We start from the raw sequence: 24,477 nt of genomic DNA on the forward strand, positions 1-24,477 counted from the left end.
ACACAAAAGACCACTTCGCAGCTATTAAGCTGCAGCTTATCTCTCTCTCGATGCCCCCGGCCCAGTCCATCTGTCACCCTCGGACAAAAGATTTCGCAATCCTTGCCCAAGACTTGTCCATCAAACTTCTCCAGACAAAAGGTCTCTCAACCCCTGACCAGGACTTGCCTGAACTTGTTCGTCTGTGTCCTCAGCAAGCTTTGAGACAATGATGATGCAAAATAATAATCTCTTACACCTACTCAGTAGGAATTCTTCCCCACGATTTCCTACCATACTAATGGTTCTGATCTCTTATTTGTTTCTTGCAACTACTGCTATAGTATAAAAACTTTAAAAAACCATATTTGTAAGTTTCAGTCTTATAGTATATGAGACAGATTACTATACATCTTCCTAAAATTAAACAGAATTATAATGAATGAATTACACCATAAGCAGTAGGCTCCTAAACAAAGGTATAAAACTGTTAGCTTTTTAAGGAAAAAAATAAATTGGCACAGGCATTCTCAGACAGGAGTTATTTCAAGAGGGAAAAGTAATATAATGAATACTTATATTCCGTTGTTGTACTTATTGTCTTCTAACAATTTCATAAATAAGTTAAACATTAGTGTTGTTTCCTATTAATTTCTATCAGATGTGTAATCAGTGGAGATCAAAGCTCTTGAAATACAAAAAGACCTAACTGTGCTAGGCTGACACCAATATTACCATAAAAACTGGCCTAAAAATATGTTAATATGCTAATGCAACTAAGACCATAACAGACAAAAATGAAAACAAAGAATGCACAAACAACAAAACTCAAAACATTAGTGAATAATAAGCCACATCTTTCACTTATCTGTTAACAGTCTGATTTGCACATGTAGGACACCGGTTAATGTGTTTGACCCTTAGCATCAACAACCTGTGGCTATTTCAGACCATATAAGACAGCAGGTTGTTATCTAATCTATAGACTACCCTAAAAAAAAAAAAAAAAGTATTATCAACAAGCTTTGTTTAATACACATTCTAAGATATGTGATCTTTGAGCAAGATAATTTATTAAATTTCTTATGCTTTAAGTAGGGACTGCTGCCAAATTTTTTGTTTGAAATGAAGTATAATCACAGTGCACGAATGATGCCAATACTGATAAATCAGTATTTCTTTCTCTAGAGACTGTTTACAGAACATCTGTCATTATCTCAATATCTCTCAATAACACATAATATGAAATAATTTATGAGTTTCTATAAAGGTAGATCTGCAAGTCCAATGATTTAATATAATTTGAAAAATACAGTCTGTTTCTTATTTGGAGGCTTTATGATCAAATAAGTTCAGCTAAACATTTCTGAGCAACAGGTAATATTAACTACAGGATATATTAGGAAATGCCACTGTATCCTGAGTGACATTTCTAAATATCAATTTGGCTGATTGTATAATATAGTTCCTATTTCTCTAGGGCCAAACTGAACAAACACTACTACAGGGTGAGAAATTCTTCAGACCAATAGAACCGTTGAGAAAAACAAAGCCTTATAATTATGTCCACAGTTTAAAGACAGATATGAAGTACTCCAACCTCTGTTAACATCCAGGTTATACTTTACCAGCCTACCCAGGTTATATACAAAGAGGGCTCCTTCTTCAGATACTGAATATAAGATTTCATAATAATTCTCATATTAAAAGAAACATACACCACATAAAATAAGGAATGACATAGTATATATTTGGATTTTTTTATTTCAAAGTCCATAAAGAGAACCTGCCAAAATTAGCATTTTTTTTTCTTATGAGTGATTTGATTATTATGCTGATTAACTGCATGAAGTTTTAAGATTAAAAATCAACTTGTACTTGAGCTCTGGAACGAGATGATTCACACTCTTCCAGTGATTCCCAGTGATTACAAAGCATGTTTTCAGGCTCAGATGTAGAGGTTGTAAACTATTCACAAGATATGTAACAGGGCTATATTTTATAGATTGCCTTATCTGTCACTCAAATATTTGAGGTTAACCAAAATTCAAAAGCTTTGTACTTCCCATGATTAATCTTTAATCAGAAAAACTATTCAGTTATTTTTTGACTTCCTGTTTAGGAATAATCCAACAGTCAAATAAAATTAAAAAAACAGAACATAAAAAATTGAAATACAATGTACATTTTCAACAGCTAAAAACTATTTTCATAACAAATCTATTTATGGCTTGGAATACATTTCCAAACCAAGCAACTTTATCACAGCCTAGATATCAGTTCAATTTCCCATTTCTCAGGTGTTATGGTTTAACCCAGCAGTTCAGCACCACACAGTTCTTTACTCACTTATCCTGCAGGTGGAACAAGGGAGGGAAATAGAAATGAAATAAAACTCATGGGTTGAGATAAAAACCAAGACAAAAGACAAATGGAAATAATAAAAAAACCAAGAATATATACATCTGCAATACAATTGTTTGCCATTTGACATACAGCACCAACATGGCACCCAATCACCAAAGCGAAGACTCACCCCTGCCAATGGACACAAGATAACCCTCAAACAACAATCAGTCCCAGGTGACTGCCCACAGCTTTATGACCTTCTGTATCACGTCACATGGTAAGAAATAACCCCTCAGCCTAATTCAGGCACATGCTCTGGCTCTGCACCTTTTGCTGTCATGCTGTAAAGGCAGTAGCTCCTGACCACAGCCCAGTCCTAAGAGCACTCCCATCTCTCACCAGCAACTAAACACTGGCATGCTATTAATACCAGGACACAAATAGGAAAATATATTTTTGCTCTATTTATAGTGTATTATTCTAGAAACATTTGATTTATGGACTAGATATTTTTTAAAATTTTATAATTATCATGGTTTTATGTAAATCACTGACAGGAATGCACCCCAACAACAAAACAGCATTATTAATAAAACCAGAGTCTACAATAGCTTTTACATAAGCAATTGTTATACACAGGAAAAGAAAAAAAAAAAGTGTTGTCTCATATGTTTAATGCCTTTGTAATGACCATCCAGTTTCTAAAATGTAAGATATACACGATAACCCCAAAATACCAATTCTGATTTAAATTGTAAAAATCACTGTTGTATCTATCAAACAGAACTTCCATGTGATACATAAACACACTATGATACATTAAGAAATCTTTAGATATATCAACTACTTATAAGAAAAATAAGAAATATATTCACAGATAACCACAAATTTTCAAGTAGACTTCACAGTCCATGTACTAATGCAAAAATGTTACCACACACCTTTCCATAGCATACAATAAACTTAAATATTAATATAAATGAAATATTAATTAAATTAAATTAACTATTAATATTAAGATCTCTTAAATATTTTACATTTATTACCTGAGGGAGATAAAAGTACCATTGAAAATTGACTATTTCTAGCAATTTTTCTAACCTCATTTTTTCATGCCTCATGTTTACATATAGATAAAATAATTAGTTTTAAAACCTCACACCATATGTAAAAGTTATGATGTAAATAAAATTTATATGCAGTGTTGGGTTTGAATATAAACAATTGAGCCTTTTCATTTATCAGAACAACAGTGAAAGTTCATTTGCCAAGTGGTGACAGTTAAAAAGCAAATTTCTTCAAAGAAGCAGAAAACATTCCCTGCATTTCTACTGATTGAACTTTGATCACAGAACATTGCAACACAGAACACAAGAATGTATTTTTCATACCTGAGTGTTGAAAAATACTACTGAATACAGGCTGAATCTGCAGCTGCACAAGTGTTTCAGCAAGGAGACCAACAACATGATTCTACTGTTTTGCCCTGAGTATCTTTACTAATTGCCTGAGCAGTCTCCCACCTACTTTCAAAATTTGCCTCTTAATCATGCAATTATTTTCTTGAAGTAGTTACTTTGGTAATCCATTTATTTTCCCTTATTTCAATCCATAAAGCTTCACTATTCCTTTTGACTTTGTATTCTTTATAATACACTGCATTTTGAAATAGAGAACTGTTTCCAATCCCTTCCTAATCTTCATTTTATAAGATCTGTTACCTCAGCAGTCAGTACTATGAGACAGTTTTCCAAACCATACTTCTGTAACGCAGCCAGATTCCTTTTTGTTAGATCACTTGATCTTGTCATTACTCCCTTTGTTTCCATGTGCTTTGTAAACAAGAGACTCACTGCTTAAGGTTATCTTTAATAAAATTTTCATGTAGGAAGACTTAAGTGTTTCAAACAAAGCATTAGCAGCTTTCTTCTGAAGTTAGAGGGATTTTTAGAAAGCATAGTCTCACTTAGGCATGAGTTAATGATCTCAGAGATTTTAACAACAATATTCTTCATGTAAATGGATGTCATTTTACACCAATGAAGCCAAGGACAGAAAACTGCCAAAAGCATTCACTCACACTCAGTTGTAAATTTAATTTCTTGTGAAAAAGCACTATTTTCAATCATAGTATGTGGCTTCTATATACAAGACGAAAGGTAAATGACTAAGATAATTCAAAACTGCGGACACCGTTACACCTAGTAATCATAAAACCACAGGAGTGTGAATGTAGAGTAACCAATTTAAACTTAATCAGTTCTAGGCCATTAGACTTGGCAAAACGGTATTTCCGCTCAACTATACTAGAGCCTGCTGCAGTCATTTCCATTCGAAGGTCAGCGATTCCCATTGCTGACCTTCAACAAAACATAAAAAATTATAAACAATGAATTTATTCAAATAACAGTCACAGAATAAGACTAAAAATAAATCATATTTAATCAGCATGAAGACAAAAGGATCTTCTTGGTATTTCCATGAATTAGATTAGATTTTGCTGAACCTCTCCCTGTACAAACACTTCACAGCCTCCTTGCCATGGTCTACTGCTGATACAATCATCTGTTACTGTGCGTGGAATATGGGCCTTTTAAGGGCACACTCCCTGAAGCTTGGCTGCCTGGGCTCAGAACCAATATAAAAGACAGCATACCTGAGGACCTGCCCCTGCTCCCCTCTTGGGAAGGACACCAAGTATAGCTCTTCCCTAAAGCTCTGATGGAAACTCTAATCAACAACAGCACCTCCTCTTTGGAGCTTTTATGCTGAGGCTCCCATAGGCTATGCCTGAGCCCCAGCCCCACCTGCTGTGCTGAGTACAGCCACACCTGTACTGGGCCAAATCAGCAATTAATTTGGGCCTCAGCTGTGCTGACTGGATTACTAGTCTGGAAAGTTACTAAGAACTTGTGTAGTGATCTTCATTTTCAACTGACCTAGTCCACCACCGCCTAACCAATCTTTCCCATAGGCTGTAGAATTGAGTGAGGTTACTGGTTCTCCTGCCTTTGGTAATGTGGTCAGCTCTAGTTCCTCTTTTCTTACAAAACGGGTAGCACTCTGACACACCATGGAAGACATTTGACACTGATACCATAATTACAGTATTACAACATAAGAGACACTCAGAAGTCCAAACACTTACAGCCACACCTTAAGCATTTATGAACAACATATATATAAACAATCTCTATAACCACCTTCTGAGCTTCAAAGATATCTTGCACACTTCAGTGGCAGAAAACAAAATTATTTTCTAAAAAACTTTCAGAAAGATTGTTGCAACTCTACTCAAACAGATTATATTCACAGTAGCGTATGTAATTCTGCACTAAATAAATGAATTTTCCTTTCAACATGGTTGCTGCTCATTAAAATACATATTTGGTAATATAATAATATGGCATTGTTAAGAAGCATGATTTCAATAATTAACAAAATACTACCTGTCTGAAAAAAAAGCAGAGAAACAAGTTACAACATGATGGAAAGCGCAGCAATGACAGCATAGAAGTCAAGTCTTAGGCTACAGCAAGCGAGGATATGCTCAAATGCACCAGCCATAGACACAGAAATAAAAGAAAGAACCTGCTTACCTTCAGAAGGCCTCAGGTACACAGGGATCTCCAAGACAATACCCTCATCTCCATTGCAAGCCCTTAAATGAGGTCTGGGAAGGAGTGGATCCTGGCTCCATCCCTTCCAGTCACTCAGGGGCACTGCATGCACCTGAGCTCCCCTGGGTTGGCCCTGCCTTCCCACCAGGTGCTCAATCAGTGGTTCAAGCCGTGACTCAGAATTTCCACTATACAAGTTGTGAAATGGAAATTGAATGAATCAGTAAATGAGAAAGTGTGTGTAATACCAATTGAAAGAAATACAATAATTATTCCAAATATCCCAATTAGAAACTGGATAAATCAGTATTAATTTCCTTGTCTAAGGGCTAACTGATTTCTTGATATTTATGAATGTAGGGAAAGTAGGATGATAAAGGGAAAATAATGATGAAAAAAATATATTTTATGGCAATAACAGATTAAGAATGTCACTAATTTTTTTTTTTTTCCTAATGTATCTACTTTTCAACATTATTTAAACATAGAGATTAACAATTCTAAGTATTCTTCACTTAAAAATATATATATATTCCACAATGTTTCTTCATTATTAAGCTCAGATGTAGGATTTTATTTGCCTTTTAAGGAACAGCCTTTGCCTTCACCAAATATTAAACAGAATTCTGTTATCTTAATATATATATATATATATATATATATATATATAGGACTTTGAAATGTAACTTTGATTACTTCTAGTATATCAACTCTTTTTTCTTCCTCACAAATTCTTTGAAACAGTGACTTCAACATCCCTAAACTGAGCAAAGCAAAGCATATGGGAGATGACTAGGTGAGACGAGGTGTTCAGCTTTAAGGTTACTATTTACACCATGTGAGGACTACTCATCTCCAAAGTATACAAAAAAACCAATTTTTTTAACTCTCCCTTGACAAAATAACTTTAAACATAAATAATATATTTACCTATTATTATTATTATCCCTTTGGCACAAGATAATTTTAATGTGGTTCTTAAGCTCTGATTTATTTAGAAATATATAGATTGAAAAACACTAGAAAATACTACAATGAAATGATAATCCTCTTAATAAACAGTTCAATCAGAATTACATGGATGAAACAACTGCAACTCTACTTGGATGAGCACAAAAAGGCAAGCATCAGACCTAAATTAGAATGCTTCTGATTACATTGCTCTTTCTATACACAGAGATGAATAAGAAACAAGAAATCTCATGAGGTTTAGCGCTGAGAAGTATCTTCTTCACAAACTGGGCTAAAAGATTTAGAAAGGCAGTTTCAGGGAGAACTGAGAGCCAGGTCTCCTCCGTGAACATAATAACCCAAGACAGCTGTCTTGAAAGCAATGAGGAATGTGAAACACATAAAAACAAAGCATAAGGTAATTCAAACATCTACTGCTGGCTGTTCAAAGAACTGAGATTTCCAAAGCTGGAAACAAATACCACAACCCATATTTCAGAACTGTAAGTATATATTTTCAAGTGTAACACAGGATAGCAACCTTTTTATTTTTCCAGTGCTGACAAATGATGCCCAAAATTTTACTGAAGGTTGAATTCCTGAATTAGTCCCCTTCTTTTTCCTCTTGAAAAGGAATTTGTCAACAAAAAAATCTTAAAGACTGTTACTTCTAAGCAGCCATTTTATGAAGAAGTGTAATTAGGAAAAAAAATCACATAAAACAACTGTATCCCAAGCGGTAATTCTGACAAAACATATTGCATTTGAAAAATCTGCTAAGGGAGCAAATTGTGCAGCCATTGCTGCTTAACCATCAGAATAACCATCCCAGAGGTCTGCACAAAGATAATTCTCCATTGGATGAACAGTGCTCAGTGAAGTATCAAAGTGTTTAACAATAGTACCATAATGCTCTCTCGAGTATTATTTTCTGACAGAGTTAAAACTATATTAAAAATTTAGCACAAGAGATCTGTGATGTAGAATCAGGAATGAAAGACATAGCAATTATTTGAAGCCCTTACTACTCAAACTTCTCCTAGGCAAACTACAAAACTCCATCTGTGTACTGAGGTGCCTCCTTGAACGCTTTTGGCAGATCACATGCATTAAGACAAGGGCTACACAGACACAGACCTCTGAATGCTGTTGACAAAGTAGCGGTTTGCACACATTTTTATATCTGGCTGTATTCACACTAGTAAATCAGCACAGCAGAAGATGGTAATCATAGAATCATTAAGGTTGGAAAAGACCTCTAAAATCACCTTGTCCAGTTCTCCACCCACCACCAATAGTGCCCACTAAACCACATGCCTAAATACTATATCCACTCTCTCCTTAAGCAGCCTGCAGCTTTGACTGCAGTGTTGAGGCTCACGCAGAAAAACGTGTAAACCTGGGTTTCACCTGCTCCTGTGACTCCTTGATGCCACTGCAGAAATTATAGTCTCATTCAGGATACTATCACAAAAATGAAATCTTGTCTGTGAAGTGGACTCAAAATCTCTGGCGTTAGGTTGGTGGAGACAGGGGCCCCTGCCAGACTTTGTCCCAGTCTGACTGCTGGCCCCAGTCATGCACTATACCAGGTCCTTTGGAGTGGGTAGGAATCGGCTGTATCCAGTAGAGGGCAGCCCCGGCCTCATTTCATAGATAAGCCAGACAACATCCTGCTACCAAAACCTGCTGTGTAAATTCACTATAGGCATACCATCTTTATTTTTCAAAGTACATAAAAAATGGAGTGCTCCCTACCTTTGAAAAAACAAGCCTGATAGGCTGATAATTTAAAAGAAATCTTGTTAAATAATGCTAGTGTAAAATAGCTTCATAAAAATACATGCTGGCCATAATCCCATTTTTAAATCTATGCAACAAAATTATAGCCTTGTAATATTAAAATGTGAAACTAAACAAAACAGCAACAACAACAAATAGTCTATGAATACAGTTTTCTGTTCTGTACTCAGGTCCTATACTAGTCAGCTACAAAACACATACAATGAATAAAATGTTTAATGACCACTTGTTGGCCATAATATTTAGGGACTGTACAAAAGAACACTATTCTTATTCCCCCAAATTAATGTATAAGTTTTTCTAAGGGTGATATTCACAGCTGAAATAGAAAATCTCTTTCCATAAAGGCCATGTTTTGAGTATTGATCTATGCAATCAAAAAACTCTTTTTCTTCATTTTATTTCTTCCTAGATGAACCAGTTAGACCCATTTAATATTTATTCCCATGCTATTTGTCAAATCATACAGCTATTAATTTAAATGTTTTTCTCCATTCCATGATGTACAATCGATAAAACTAGATAGTAACAATATCTGATCTCAACTGTTTCATCAATTCTTCTCATCTTGTAGGACAGGAGTTAACCTTTCAAAAACTGCACATGGAAACATTTTCAATCAACATACTGCTGTTAATAATAATGCGAAGGCTTCACATTTTGTGCAAAATATAGTAATAATTTTTTTGCTCAGAAATTGAATTTGCACAAGTGGCAAGAGATTGCATAAATTCTGTAGATGTGTAAATATTAAGATAATTGTCAACATGAGATCTTTTACCCAAGAACATTAGAACTTCCCTTCTGTATTTTGATACCATGCCTAATATTCCTTAAACTGTTAACAAAGGAAAAAAGTTGTTACTGGTTACTTATAACTTTCAAACTGAGAATCAGCCACACATCAATTAACAGCCCCATATGCTGTTCTAAACTAGAATGGATCTCACATATCATCTTCCAAATGCAGGTTTTGGAAAAGCAGGAGTATAAGGTAACTGCATTTTACTCTGCAGTTAATTCCACGACATAGTGCCCACATCCCTTTTATCTGCTTGATAAGTAAATCTGTAGTCATCCATAAACAACTAACCATCTGCCATGTGTTACAAAAATCCTTACGTGCTTTTCTAGTCCTCCATATTAACATATGATTTTATTTGAACCCAAACTACCATCCAAAACCAAGGTATTTTGGATTAGCAGCCAGACATTCTTTCAAGTTATTGAATGGTGCTGTTCTGTGATTCTTGTGGAACACAGAGACAAACAGCTACAAATGAATAATTTCTCATCCTATTCTTTGGATGATAACTGTTAACAAGCTACCAGATGATGATTTACATATTTTCAGTTGCCAGTAAATCGTCATTTTTAATTTTCTTATTGAAACTGATAATCAGTTGTTTTGAAGACAATTTTATTCTAATGTGATCTGCTATGAATAGGTAAACATTGCACAGACATTCATTTTTATGATAAGATGCTTGCACACCATATTCACCGTTTGACTTTGACAAAAATGATGCAAAGTAGTCTCCAACAGAGTCATGATAGTAACAGTAAGAAATATCACAGATGTCTAATATTCTTACAAGACTAACATTTTTTAAAAAAGTAAAAGAACAAAATGCTGAACTAAAATATATCTGAAACATGGCAACATGCTGCAGCAGATATATCTCTTTATGGTCATATTTCCAAACTCAAAAAATCAAATTACTTGCATTACAAAGAAATCACAAAAATCTTCATGTGATATGATATGACTTGATACAATAAATGTCACTAAAGGAAAATTAAAAGCAGATGTTCATTATATAAGAAGATGTTCTATTAGGTTAAGTGCAACTTGCTGCTTCTGAGCCATCACAGAAATGCACAACAATCAGTTACATTTAAAAGCAGACTACAGGTACAGAACACCTTCTCTTCAAATCTTTATCAAGATAAATTACTTATTTTCTCTTTCCTAAGAGATTTAATATTCAGAAAGACTGAGAAACAATTTGCCTCACAACTTTTTTGCTTTGATCTTCATCAGGATCCTGTATCTACCAAAGTTTACTCAATCTCTTCAGTTCCTCTTAGTCATTATTTTCACTGCTAAGTTTTCTTGTCTAACTTGTCAATTCCACCGGTTCTTTTTAAGAATGAAGAGATTTTTCTTTCAGTTTGTGTACCCTACAGAAATTCACTGTGTTTTAACAGCCCAGGTTTGAGATGCACACAGATATTTTCTCCTGTACAGCCCTTGTTTTAGGGACATATTTTGTCATTTGTCAGTATGAAATAGCAATTCTACATGGGAATGCTCCCAAAATAATGAAACATAACACGTACCTGATTTTTAACTGGCAGCTTACTTCGTGCATTTTGATGATCATTTTGATGATCACAAGTCAATTTAACTGGTACTGCTTTATTTTTCATCTCCAGAAGATCCTGAATTTCTTTCACTTGCAACTTCAATCTTCTTTTCTCTTCTTCCAAACTTTGCTTTTCTGTATCAGGTCTCTCTCTCTTTTCCCATTCAGAGGTATTCTCAAACTGCCATCTTTCCAGCTGGGAAGGATTTGGGAGCAGAGTGGGAGAATGACCAAAAGAGGAAAAGAAAGAGAAGTATGATAAAATTTGTTTTTATAGGATGATGCTAGTAGCCTCATCTCAAAGCAAGGTGATCATCTTAGAATAAGTCTGAGATATAAGCTTTCCACCGTGCTAAAATCAAGAGCTTCAAAAGACAAAAAAAAAAAAAAAAAAAAAAAGGATAATTTTAACTTTACAGAAGTAAAGCATAGGTAAAATTTTAAAATAGTAACTTGCAACTAAATCTTATTTGTTTCTGTTTCCCTTTTGTTTATGGAATAACTCTACTGAAAAAAAAAAAAAAGTTTGGATTACATTTATATTGATTTTGGAACAAGATTCTCAATCTTCACTTTTATAATTTGTCAAAAGATAAAATACAAGCATATTTTCAGTTTTGTATGTTTTTACTTTGAAGGAATATAACAAATATTCATTACACTGAAGTTCCATATTAAATCTTCAGCGCTAGGGAAAAATATCCTAATAAATACAATCCTTAAGGATTTTAATTTTAATTTTTCACTACTATTTTTTCTTGAGGTCACAATTAATACTCTTAAAAAAATATGACCCTTTATGGTCACTAGAGCTACCTCAGTGTAGGATAACTTTTCTTAATTCACTAATCCATGTATAGGAGGAATTAAAAGTAGCAACAAAAAGCTGTGTTACTAAGTAATAGGAAGCAATTATCTCATAACTGATTTTATTTGCTCTTCAGAGACAAGAAGATTGAGGCTATGTCATGAAGTTACAGAATGTTCCTCAAATTTCAAACAAACAGCTGTTGTAAAATGTATTTGTTGCACATACTTATCAGAAGTTTATTACTGGCAAGAACTTGCAAGTACATTATACAGTACTTATAAGACTGTTGACACATTTCATTAGACTAAAAACTGTGAAAATGTTTCAAGTTTTTTCAAAATAGGCGAAAAAAGGACAGAAGAAAAATGTGCATACACAGAAAAATAATAAAAATATATAGTTATCAGTTCTGAGAGACTAGAATCAACTACTTGATAAAAGTATGGAGTCTGACAACAGTGGAAGACACTTCATTTTAAGCTAAGAAAGCTTTAGAAGGAGCTGTAACAATTTGATTAACTAGCTAAAAAAAATAAAAAACAAACAAACACTCGTCTCTTCCCACTTTATTTCTGAGCAATTTTTCAGTTGTCTAAGACTTTAGTTCTATACATGTCCCATTAACCACATTGGAAACTTTCTTGTTTCAATGTGTTTTTAATACCAAGACACAACAAAAATATTTAACGGGCTCACTCACAATTGAATTTAACTAATATCAGAATTAGGCTTACTTGTTTTAACATTAAGTACTGCATTTTTTAAAATTAATTAAAACAAGGAGAGCCAGCCTTCTAACCTCAAAGGAACAGTGTATTAAAAGGTCTCTAGATAACAACAACAACCAGCTGAAACAACTTAAATGGCAGTCTTGGTCCATCTCTGTAGCTTCAACAGAGAGCTCAACAGAATGAGGCTAACAAGCCCTCATGCAAAAGAACAGTACATGATACAATCAAATCATCATGTTTGCATACTTAAAGGCCTGTTTTAGTCTGCTTAGTCTAGATTCACTTTGTATCATATCTGGAAATACAGTGCTCACACAAAAATTTATGTAGCTACTAAAACATAAGTTTACATACATGGACATAAGGAGATGTATACGTGTTTATGCATACACATGTAGCTAGATATATGTCTAAATATAATAGCAACCTACTCCAGGGAGTGTAGAAATTGAAGTTCTAGGCAGGAATCAAAACCACATTTTCTCTGAAAATAAAACAGCTTTCTAACAGAGGTTGAAGAGGATCCAGATAAGAAGAGCGAATGGAATAGCACATTCCAGCTTTTTGTCTAAGTAAAGTTCTCCCTAAGCAAAAGCAGACATTAACAGCGAGAAACAAAATTTAATCTCCCTCACATCATTTCATTGTTTTTTCATGCCATTGGAAATTTCTTAAACAATGAGCAAAGGCATCCAGCAAAGGATATGCCAGAATAAAAAGCTGAAATTGGCCTGAAAAAATAATATTCATTTAGTAGCATGATTCAAAATAAAAGTGAGCATGGAAAGAAACACGTCAACCATCCATGAAATGTTTGCTAGGATTCTTAAGAAAATATCTGAATTGTCATAAGACAAATGATCTTTTAAAATATATGTATTGTATTAAAAATGAAATATAAAATTCAAATATAAATATTTTCTAAATCTCTCTAATGAGGATAAAAACTATATTTGATGGAAAACATGAAGTTATTTATATTTTTCCAGATACTTCTTCAGGTACTATTCTAAATATGGTAAACTGGAGTCCCAAAAAGACCAAGCGAAGTAGGAAGAAAGAGAAAATAATGAGGTTGTTTTTCTTTTCCTCCACAAGTGTCCTTTACCAATAATGAAAATGAGTAAAAGAAAAACAGTAATGCTTATGATTCACTGTTTCCACATACAAATTAGAACTCAGCCATGAGCTTCTCTCTGTAACACCCAAAGATATATGTAATTTGGGCATGAGCACTTCATTAACAAAAGGAATAATGGAAAATCAAAGACAAAGAACTCTGAAATTACAAAAGAATGCTTATTTAGCAATTAAATAGAGCCAAATCCAAATTCAATTTCTAAGTCCATTCACATAAATACAGAGAATGAGTGCCAACTGAAGAGTCAGTTGTCGAAGTGTTATAAACTGAATGGACTATTTTTTAAGACATTTCACCCTACCAACAAAAATTACTTCCTCAGGCAGTTCCTTCTCATCATGGATTACTCATTGAAAAACAAAACAAAATAAAACAAAAAGCCACTCAGCCACTCTTGAAACCCTGGTCAGTCTTAATGGTAGTATTTGGAGAGAGGTCCAAAAGAGTTCTTAGAACTAAAATGGGCTTTAGTCTAAAATTAGGTACAGTAGCAAGTAAAAAAGAAACATATCGCTTTTATACTCCGCATCATACTAAGAGATTATCTGGGAACTAATTTTGATTTTTCAAACCATTATAATACTCAGCAGCCACAGAACTGTCTTTGTATACACAGCTACAAAATTAGTCACTTGGTTATTGTTGGTTATTGTACTACCTACATATATTCTCTAGAATGAGATAAGCATCTGCAATAAAATTAAACAGGGAATCAGGAATTGAACTTTTTTTCCATATGATCTTCCTGCAAGTGACAGAAGGAGCCTAAGATGTTAACTCTAACTCTAAACAGAATGTTAGATGCCCACATCCGTAAATTCTGTCCAACAAATGTGCATACAGTAACTGGAAAATAAAACATCGCATAGATCTATTTACCATCAAATTATTTTTCCCTCACATTGTTCTAATTTATAGTATTCAACTACTGTTTAGTGGACTAATATCACATTTACTGTATTTTCATTTAAAAAAAAAAAAAAACAACGCAGGTATAATGTCTTTAAAGTACCCATGAAAGATTTGGAACACAAGAAAGACCTAAGTTTCTTCAAAGCATCTGCTAAAAGACACAAATTCTAAGCCTCAAAGTTCACCTTTTCACAGTGATGATGCTAATCAATACCAAGTCATTTTTGGCTGGCTTCACGTAGAGAGAAATCACAAAGCCATCCAAGGTTGAATTTCAGTCAAGCAATTAAGCAGAAGATGACTACTAAGCCAAGAGGTGATGTCAAAGATAAATTTACTTATCTGTGTGTGTAACATCTGAATTCATTGCAGCCAGGATGTCTACAAGCTCATGTCTATAATGATAATTTTTGAAATTTAATATATTAGATACACAAAGAATAAAGTCACAAAATTATTTTGTTTATATATATCTTTCATAGACAAGATTAGTATCATTTATTTTAAGATAAATAACTGCTGAGCAAAGTATTAAAGCTCATATTTTCTTAAATATTATATTAGCTTATTTTCTGAGTGTCTGTAGTTTTCATTGGTTTGTTGTTAAGTAGAGTTTTCCCAAACTATATGCTTATTCCAAACAGCATTTTTCATATAATGCTCTCCAAGAAAGTACTTGCTCTCTCATTCATCTTTGGTAAAGAATGTGCAAAAATGTGAGGTGCCAGATCTCAATTTTCAGATTTCAGCTTGGACCACCATCTTCACAAAGTCATCACATGTGAACTGTCTCAATTAAAATGATAACTTCCTTATGAGAATTTATCTCTGACACATTCACTGCACATTCCTAATTCCACTCAGGACCCAAGCCCTGCGTTACAGCCCACTTGACTTGTAGCTCCAGGAGTTCAGCTTGCAGCATCTAAGGCCAACTAGCTGATGTGAACTGTAAAGAGCAGGAAGAAGACTCAGCAGAGGAAGTTTACTGATATTTCAATGTTATTTTTAAATTAACTCTTTCCGTTTCAGTCCCTGCCTGAGCAATGCCTGTTTCTGTCTTCACAGCCCATTGATCCAGAGCTGCACCCCAACCTTGACCCATGACTTACACCAGCCCTAGTTGCTGTGGGCTTATTTAATGGTCTGGACACAACTCTGGTTACCAACACCACGCCTGTTCAGCTTTCCTGGGTCAGATAGTGTGGGACTGGGTCCTGGCCAGTACCAGGTCTGCCTCAACCTTCTGCTCCTGGCTCTCCTTCATGTAGGGTGCAGCCTGCCACCCACTCCCTGATACCACTCCAAACACTCCTGTCACTCATAACAAAAGAGCAAAGAGGTGGTTCAACCTTTGAGCAAAGTGTCTAACAGCTTGTGTTAAGAGAAGAAAAATTAGAAAAATAAATTTCAGAGACAGTGCAGATTGGTCTTTAATGTTTCACTAAAACTAAATGTTTTGACAATATTTGAAAATAATCATGAGTATGATTTTCCCAAATAGAAACAAAGAAGAGAATGAAATCATTTACTCAAACTTGCTTTTTGAAAACCTATATTTACGTATTTACATTTAAAACAATGGCAGAAGAAATTTAAGTGAATGTAATGTATATAGACTGTTATTTTCTGTGCAACAACACAGGTGTTCCTGGCCTAACTTGACTGGTCATTCTGTATGAAAGTTCTAACATATCTTATCTTGAATCAAATCAAATAATAATTATGTCTGAAATTATACACTTAGATTTGTTAAATGGAAAACTGAAATATTCCTGATAAGGAAGGAGGTGGGGTTTTTTTGTTTGGTTGGTTTTTGGTTTTTGTTATTTTTTTAAGCCTGAGAAAAAATGAATAAAGTATTTTTGGTAATGTATTTGCAAATTAATCTTTCTAAAGTATGAAACGATATTTACTTCTGTGGATACATAAAAGTATTATTTTACATTCCTTTTTCTGAATGTTTATATTATATTTTAATAAATAGCCTACTCAGGTCATGATAACCTCTAATTAGGATACTTCTGGCTTGCAGAATAACAAGTACAATTAAAGACACAAGTCCATATTTGCAGAAGTGAAATACAAAATAAAAATATTTGCTACTCAATAATTTTCCAGTGAGATGCATGAATCCAATTTTATCTCCCCTTTTTTTACTCAAGTCATATTTTCAAAACAGCAGTATTGGCATTGAATGTGTGAGAAATATTTCCTATGCAAGTTCAGCTACTTGTTCAATGAGTTAGCTTTACTTGATCAGGAAATAAAGCACACTTTAAATAGCTTAATGATTGGCCAGAAAAAAAGCAATTGCTTGTTCATTACAAAAGCCTCAGAAAATCTGTGAATGTACAATAATGTTACAACTTCTAAATTTGAAAAAAAAAAAAAAAAAAAAAGGTTTCAGTGATATATATTGATCTCTTTTTTAAGAGTAAAGTAGAACTTATAAGGTTATGTTCACAGTCAGGAATCACACTACTGCTTTTCTAATCTGAAGAGGCTGTGTTTTTAAATAAGAGGTTAAGGTACATGCATATAAAATACATAATAAAAATCTTTAGAAAGTTGCTTCGCCACCATTTATGTCATTTTTTCAAGATGGTTAAGGAGACTAAAGCTAAGCAAAAAGATCAAGTCTGTAATGTTAGGAAGAACAAGCAAAATTTGTATTTCATGATCCCTCTCATAGCATTTTTTTTGCTAAAAGTCTTGCAGAATTGTTATGATGTTTCAGAATGCATCCAAGTCTGCTCAGCCCACTTTCAGATGTTGTAAGAAGGATCTTTTTATAACTTCCTGCTGTAGCTTCTAGAAAAGATTAAATGCAATAACTAACAGAAGCATTAGACATTAACTCAGATTTTTGAGAACAAATCCTCATTAAAACAAAGTAGAACAAAATAAAACCAAACCAAACCAAACAACTTCAGGAATCTGATTCCCTCTAGAAACAAGATTTGGGATGTTGTTTGTTCTTTAATTGAAAAAACTCACCAACTTCATTTTCCAATTACAAGCCCTTACAGAAAGTTTTTCACTAAAACAGAAGAAAACAAGTAACAATATGCTGATGAACTTTGTACACTGTCTCACAACTGTACTCCTGAAGGTGCTCCAAGAGACCTAATCCCCCTCACTGAATTTAATATTACTACCACCCCACACACTTTGAGACTGTATGATCTATTCCTTGCCTGCATTGTTTCAAAAGACTGAAAATCACCTAATCAACTGTGCAAGTAGCTTATGCAGACCCACTTTCCAATGCACAGCCAAAGATATTTACTGTGAGATCAATACAGCTAGATGGGAGAGCATCTAGAGGAACTTTTCTCACTAAGGAAGCTAAGCCAAATGCTATTGAAAATGAAATGAAAGGCAAATGCTCAAGAAATGTTAGCTGTTTTGAAACTACAAAATAAAATTTCAGTGAATATGCATCTGTACGTAACATGTATATGAATATGTGTATACACACACATGCACAGACACATCTGTATTTCAATAAAGAGAACTTTAGAAAATAAGTATTTTAAATATAAAGGACAGAGATCCTGACCAAAAAATAAAATAAAATAAAATAAAATAAAATAAGACAAACAGGAACTCCTCCTAAAATGGTTAAATTACAGAAAAAAGTTCTTAAAGCTATACTTTTGTTTAAAGCAACATAAGACTTCTTGAGGCTTAAAGAGTATCACTGAAGAAAGATTTTTCTCTTTCTTTTTGAGGACAAGACAGAGTAGGATGGAGGGTGATGCCTACCCATTTTAATGGGTATAATGATAACAAATACAGGATGAGGAAGAAGAAATGTAAAAGTTTGGATGTGATTTTAAATGGAAACTGGAAAACTCAGGAAAACTCCACACACAAATCTCCCCAGGAAGTTAAAAAAAAAACAGTATTTGGGGGTATTTATTTTTCTTTTTTGTTTGTTTGTTTTTGTTTTTGTTTTTAGCACATGGTTTTGTTAGTTTTCTGTAAGACTTGGAAAAGCTAGGAAGGTATTTTAGATGCTTCAGGCTGTCAAAAGAAAGTATTTAAAACAAAAATGGACAGAAAACAAGCATTATGGCTAGGAGCTATGGTTTTGATTTTATCTGGTATGGACTCACAGTGAGATCAGAAAAAGAAAACGTTGGTTCAACAAGAAATTCTCTGTGGTGCTTTTAATAACAGCATTTTCTCACAAATATTCTCCAGATATCTGAACAAAAAAAGAGACCAAACATTTCCTCACAAGATACTCCACATTACATGCAACATCTTTTTCCCAACAGAACTGGCTAACAACAGAACATTTTCATTTATTTATTTAACGTCTAAGCTTTGCTCAATCAAACTGAAACATCAATTTCTAGTACTATCTACCTTCATACTTATAATCTATAGGCAAGACAAATACGACCTATAGACCTGTGACTCAAAGAAACATGAATCACTGTTTAATAAAAAGAAATCGCTTGTAGTATCACTCAAATATCTGGACAGTATCTGTTGTCAGACCTTGGTAACCCCAACCCTTCTCTCCTCATGTGTCTGCCTGCTTTGGCTAATTTGGAACTTACCTAATCCTTCGGGACTTCTCTGGTGATAACCATACTGGTGGCTGGCCTGACAGCAGCTCCAGAGATGGCTCTGCTTTTCTTAGGCTCTGTGGCACTGTGCCCCATGTGCACTCCCTCACTGAGCAGCCTGCCCTTGCTGAACCCTAGCAGTTCTCTAAAAAGACCCCCAGAACTTTTGCCCTATCTTGGCAGAATTTCATATTCTGAAAATTAGTAGGAAAAAAAAATTTAAAAAGTTTGCCTTTTAGTTTAATTTACAGTTTAATTCTGAACTCTAAATTAAAAAAAAAAAAAAAAAAAAAAAAGAATTAAAGTGAGATAACTAATCAAAATCTAAATTTATGTGGGCAAGTTGATAAGAATATTGTAGCATTAAAAACTGCCTTCCTAAAATCACCTGTGAAATACTTCTGCCACTGAACATTCATTATCTGTTAACATGTGAAGTTTTACTTCCTATTTTAGTATTCACAACCTTTCCTAGCTTCACATCTTTCAGCAACAGCAAGCAGCTCTTCCTCATTTCTCCCTGAGGCTCTCAGAACTCCACACCACTTGACTTAATTCTGTGTCCTATATGCTGAATTGCATTCTTTATTAGAAATTCACTAGAGTTATGCCACTTCTAATCTGTGGTAACAACATATTTCTTCCTAAACAGAACAGAATTATTCTGTCTGGGAATTATTTTCAATTTAATCTTCTGGAGGAAAATTCTTATTTTTGCAGGTAGACTGCTACCAGCATTGTCATCTTCTTCCCACATGGAAAAAATTATGAAGCAAAGGGAGACAAAAATCTGAGTTAGATACAAAATAAAAATAAATAAATAAATAAAAATAAACCAACAACAGGTATTTTTATAAGATAAAAATGCTATTTGAAGGAAATTTATCAAAAATTCCAGTTGCTAAAACAACTCCAATTCAAGAAGAATTTAAACACATTATATTTGATGATCTATTTATTTGACTTAGGAAAAAAGATTCCTCTGAGCATGGCAGCTGTGATGCAGTACTATTCTACTATCTTTTACTGTGCACATTAATACTGGCATTCAGCTTATGCGGGAGCTCAAAACTATTTTGTTTCTAAATTACATACAGACTATGCAAGTAGAGCTATCTACATTGTTTCTTCGTTGCTTTTATATAACTGTTTCTTGATTAGTATATATTTTGGAATGTGTTTACAATATAGGATACATGCAGTCACTTTAATAGAGGACATCATACCACCAAAGCACAGCAAAACTTTTGTTCTACAGGATAGCTGTGGATTTTCTGAACACAGCTGTTTCCTAGCAAATCCCTCCCATAGCAGAGCTTTAATGTTCTTATTTAAAGATAGGAACTAGTCTGAAAATCTAATAATTAAAAAAGACATGAACTCTAATCTATTAAAAAATGCCTTATGTACTGACTCTTCCATTTATAATAAATATTTTTGTTCAAAAATGCTTTTAGAAAATTATTGTTAAGTAATACATACAAAGGTTATTAAAAACATTTTTCCAATTGACGAAAGCTGTTTCAGAATGCAGATTCTAATATCAACAAATTCTACGTCTTAATTTTCTACTAATAGAATTTTTTCTATTAATATTTTTCTATTAATTTTCCTTAAATGACTGCAGTGCCATTCCACTGCATACCTTTCCTTCAGAAACATGTAAGAAGACAGACTTCACATGAGGAAGATGCTCCTGTCCAAGTGGATAGGAAATACTTTTACTTTACTTTGTTCTGCAATACAACTATTTTGGTGCATTTCATTTCTTTTGAGATTGCTGCTCCTGGAAGACCATAAGAGCTTGGTGGCAACTGCACAGGCTCCTGATTCTGAAAGGATTCACACCTGCTTACAAGCTCAGCACTACTGTGCACAGGTGCAATGGCAAGAAAAATCATTACTCACAGCGTAACATGAGGCAGTTTTTTAATGAATATTTACAGTATGTGAGTCTGTTTATATAACTTTTTTGCTTGTCATCTTAAAAAAAGTAATCAAATTCTACTAGTATGAATAGCCCCCTACCACAGGAAAGGTAAGATAAATGTTATTTCCCTTTTTATTTGACAAGTCCCTCGATATGTAGTATAGGAAAAAAAAAATTACTCTGCTTTATTTCTTATTGTAAGCAAATCTGCCAAGAACCTTACTTAGTCCATCAGAAACTATACTGATAAATGAGAAATGTTATCGTGTCTGACAATATCTTGAGGCAGCAAGACCTGCAACAAACTGAACTTTTAATGAATGTTTATATTCATAACAACACATTTATCTGAGCCCCAGTATGTTCAGTAATCAAATATTTCTTCCAGTACTACTCAAATGTTTAAGTCTGCAGAAATCTGATATTATTACACCATTTTGACACTATGTTGACATTCAAGAAAAGTTGTTGATTTATTGGCACTTATTTTCATCCTTCCCATCTATGCACAGAGAAAATACTTTTGGGTGTATAGCTAACTTACTGAAAGAGTGATTTTTGCAGAAATATATGATGTTCATAGAGGCATAAAAATATATAGGCTGAAACTTTACAACAATCATGGAATAACATTCAGTATGAATACATTTGAGAAATGAAAATGCTTGGAGTGAGCTGGGGAAATTGCACTTCACCTCATAGTTCTTTCCATCCATGTTGATTTGTCATTGTTTTTATCATTTTCTTTTAAATACAATTTATATTGACTGCATATTATGTTAAATAAACAGAATAATAAAAAAACTAGAAACTGTATTCACCTTACATAATCCTTAATGGAGCGTTTGCAGTCTGCAGTAAGATGCATTAACATAAAGGACACAAAAGATAGAATTATTTGGCTGCCATTTTCTACATTCATCTCTCAAGTATATCATCTGAATTGATCATAATGTATTTGGTGGATAGCAAAGAATTCACATGAAGATGTTGAAAATCATCCTGCTGATTTCAGGACAATCTACTGTGCATTCAAAAGAACACTTTTTTCTTCTTTTTTCTTTTTTTTCACTGAGTATCAGAGGCAATTATCTATTATGTCTGTCCAAAAATCTACAGCCACCAATTATCTGAAAAACTTCTGAATAACTACTTTGACCTCTCTAAACTTTTGGAATCAGTAACAAAACCATCAAAACATAATGTGCTATTTTTTACTGTACTTTATCTTATTTTGAGCATAAGAGAAATATTTACATTTTTCATACGGAAATAAAAATAAGGAAGTTGATAAGGAAATGAAATACATCCATATGTTTTGATCATCCAGGTTACTAATGCAAATGTGAAATGAAACATGCACTTTTCTTTTGTTTTGGAACAAGACTTCTATTTCCATACACTTTGCAAAACAAAATACAATATCAGCCTTATCTCAGTGTTCACTCTTGGTGCAGTTCTGCTTCATATTTGTTAGTATAAATATTTCAATATTTAATCACCATTCCTGGTTGGAGAGCTCTCAGATTACATACATATTTGCTGTCAAAATGTAGCAGACCATATATTTGCATACATCAAAATAAAATATTTAAGAACTTTTCCTAAATTTTATCATTAATATTGATGCTGACTGAAGTAGTGAGTGCATTTAGTAAGTAAATGTTCCTGACTGAAATTGAAAGTATTCAGCTAAGACTCTCCTTCACTTGGTCAGTGATCATCTGAGGAATCTCTGGACAGCTGCAGGACTAACTGTCCCTTTACTATCAAACTCTCAGACTCCAACAGAGCTTCAGAAGGAGGATGCAGCTCTACAAGCCTCAGGCTGTAAGGAGTCCTTGGGTCCTCTCACTAGGACACACATTCTCAGAGGATGCAGGATGTGAGCAATCATTGAGGAGTTGAGCTTTGGGGAAGAGGTTACCAGCCTGTGCAGCATTAGAGAGGATGAGAAAGAAATGGACCACATCTTCCCTGAGACCCCAAGGGGAGGTTGGAGGAGCAGGAAAACCTAAAAACCGGGAAGCGGAAGACTGTAAGAAGCCAGAAACAAAAAGGAAAGTAGGCAAAGGCAGCAGGAAGCCTGCAAGGTCTTTCAGCTTATCCAATATTGACTATTTGGTGACAGGTGACAGGACAAGGGGAAATGGCCTTAATTTGCACCAGGGTAAGTTTAGGATGGATGACAGGAAAAACTTCTCTACAGAAAGGGCTATTAAGCACTGGAATAGGCTTCCCAGGGAGGTGGTTGAGTCACCATCCCCAGATGTGTTTAAAATCCATTGCTAAATCAGGGACATGATTTAGCAGAGGTTTATTAGAGTTAGGGTGGTATGGTTAGGTCATGGTTGGTCTCAGTGATCTTTAAGGTCTTTTCCAACCCAAGCAACTCTATGATTCTATGATTCATATTAGCCACTTAGAAGGTTTCCCAACTCCTTTAAATTGTTCAAAAGCCATACACTTCTAATTCCACTTTGAGTATGCACACAAATCTGAAGACACTGATCCTCAGAGCAGTACATGACAGCAGAAATCAAAGTTGAAGTCTCGCTTCCCATGGGCAGAAAAGTGTACACACTTAAGATAATACTTACACAAATGTGTGAATATAAAATATTTCCAACAGAATTCAGTAAATCTGCACTCATAAGTTTCATAGTAGCCATTCTTTAACATTTTTTGACATGAAGGATATTTTTTGAATAATGACCAAAAAAAAACCTCAGATTCAAGTGCCTCCTATAATTGGAGACTGAATCTAGACTCCAATGTATTTATGGGACATCTACAGCATCTTTTTGTAGAATCTTTAGTAACGCACATTCTTTAAATAATCATTTTAATTTTTGTTCTGTTTAGCAAAATATCAATGATTAGATAAGCATGATAAGCATGATTTCATATAAAAATGGCATGTATAACATGCTCATTTGCTATATTATTACATGTATTGATATCTGAGATGGTGTTAATGACTTAATTCTCAAACTACATTTCATTTTTTGCCTAAAGCAGAATGTAATAAATATAGCTTCAAGTAAGAATAATCTAAATGTACCAAAAAAGAATACGAGTAATCTAAAAGCAGACATTTAGACAATTTTAAATTGTTCTGTAACCTCACTCAAGAAAGGAATTCACATTTCAGCTAATCCATTGGAGAATATAGCTTGAAATTCATAAAGGATGCAACCAAAACACTCAAAGCTTGACAATCCATCAGTCATATGGAGAATCAGAATGTTGATGCGATAACATATGCATGGTTCCTTTTTCTACTATTTATGAA

The 24,477-nt window shown here is 33.9% G+C and overlaps 1 protein-coding gene across 6 annotated transcripts in view; it reads right to left on the bottom strand.

The window, feature by feature from the left end:
• Positions 1-24,477, bottom strand: part of CCDC102B (coiled-coil domain containing 102B) — a 136,144-nt gene that overhangs the window by 70,858 nt on the left and 40,809 nt on the right. For 5 of the 6 annotated variants that reach the window (XM_090137326.1, XM_090137325.1, XM_090137327.1 and 2 more), the window contains one exon: positions 11,046-11,267. In XM_090137326.1, the coding sequence (XP_089993452.1) occupies positions 11,046-11,267 (222 nt within the window). Of the gene's footprint in view, positions 1-11,045; positions 11,268-22,357; positions 23,197-24,477 lie in introns of those variants that run through there. The other variant, XM_090137330.1, reaches the window with a different exon arrangement.

Source organism: Phasianus colchicus, chromosome 3 (assembly GCF_987193195.1).
Source record: "Phasianus colchicus chromosome 3, bPhaCol1.hap1.1, whole genome shotgun sequence".
Taxonomy (NCBI): domain Eukaryota; kingdom Metazoa; phylum Chordata; class Aves; order Galliformes; family Phasianidae; genus Phasianus; species Phasianus colchicus.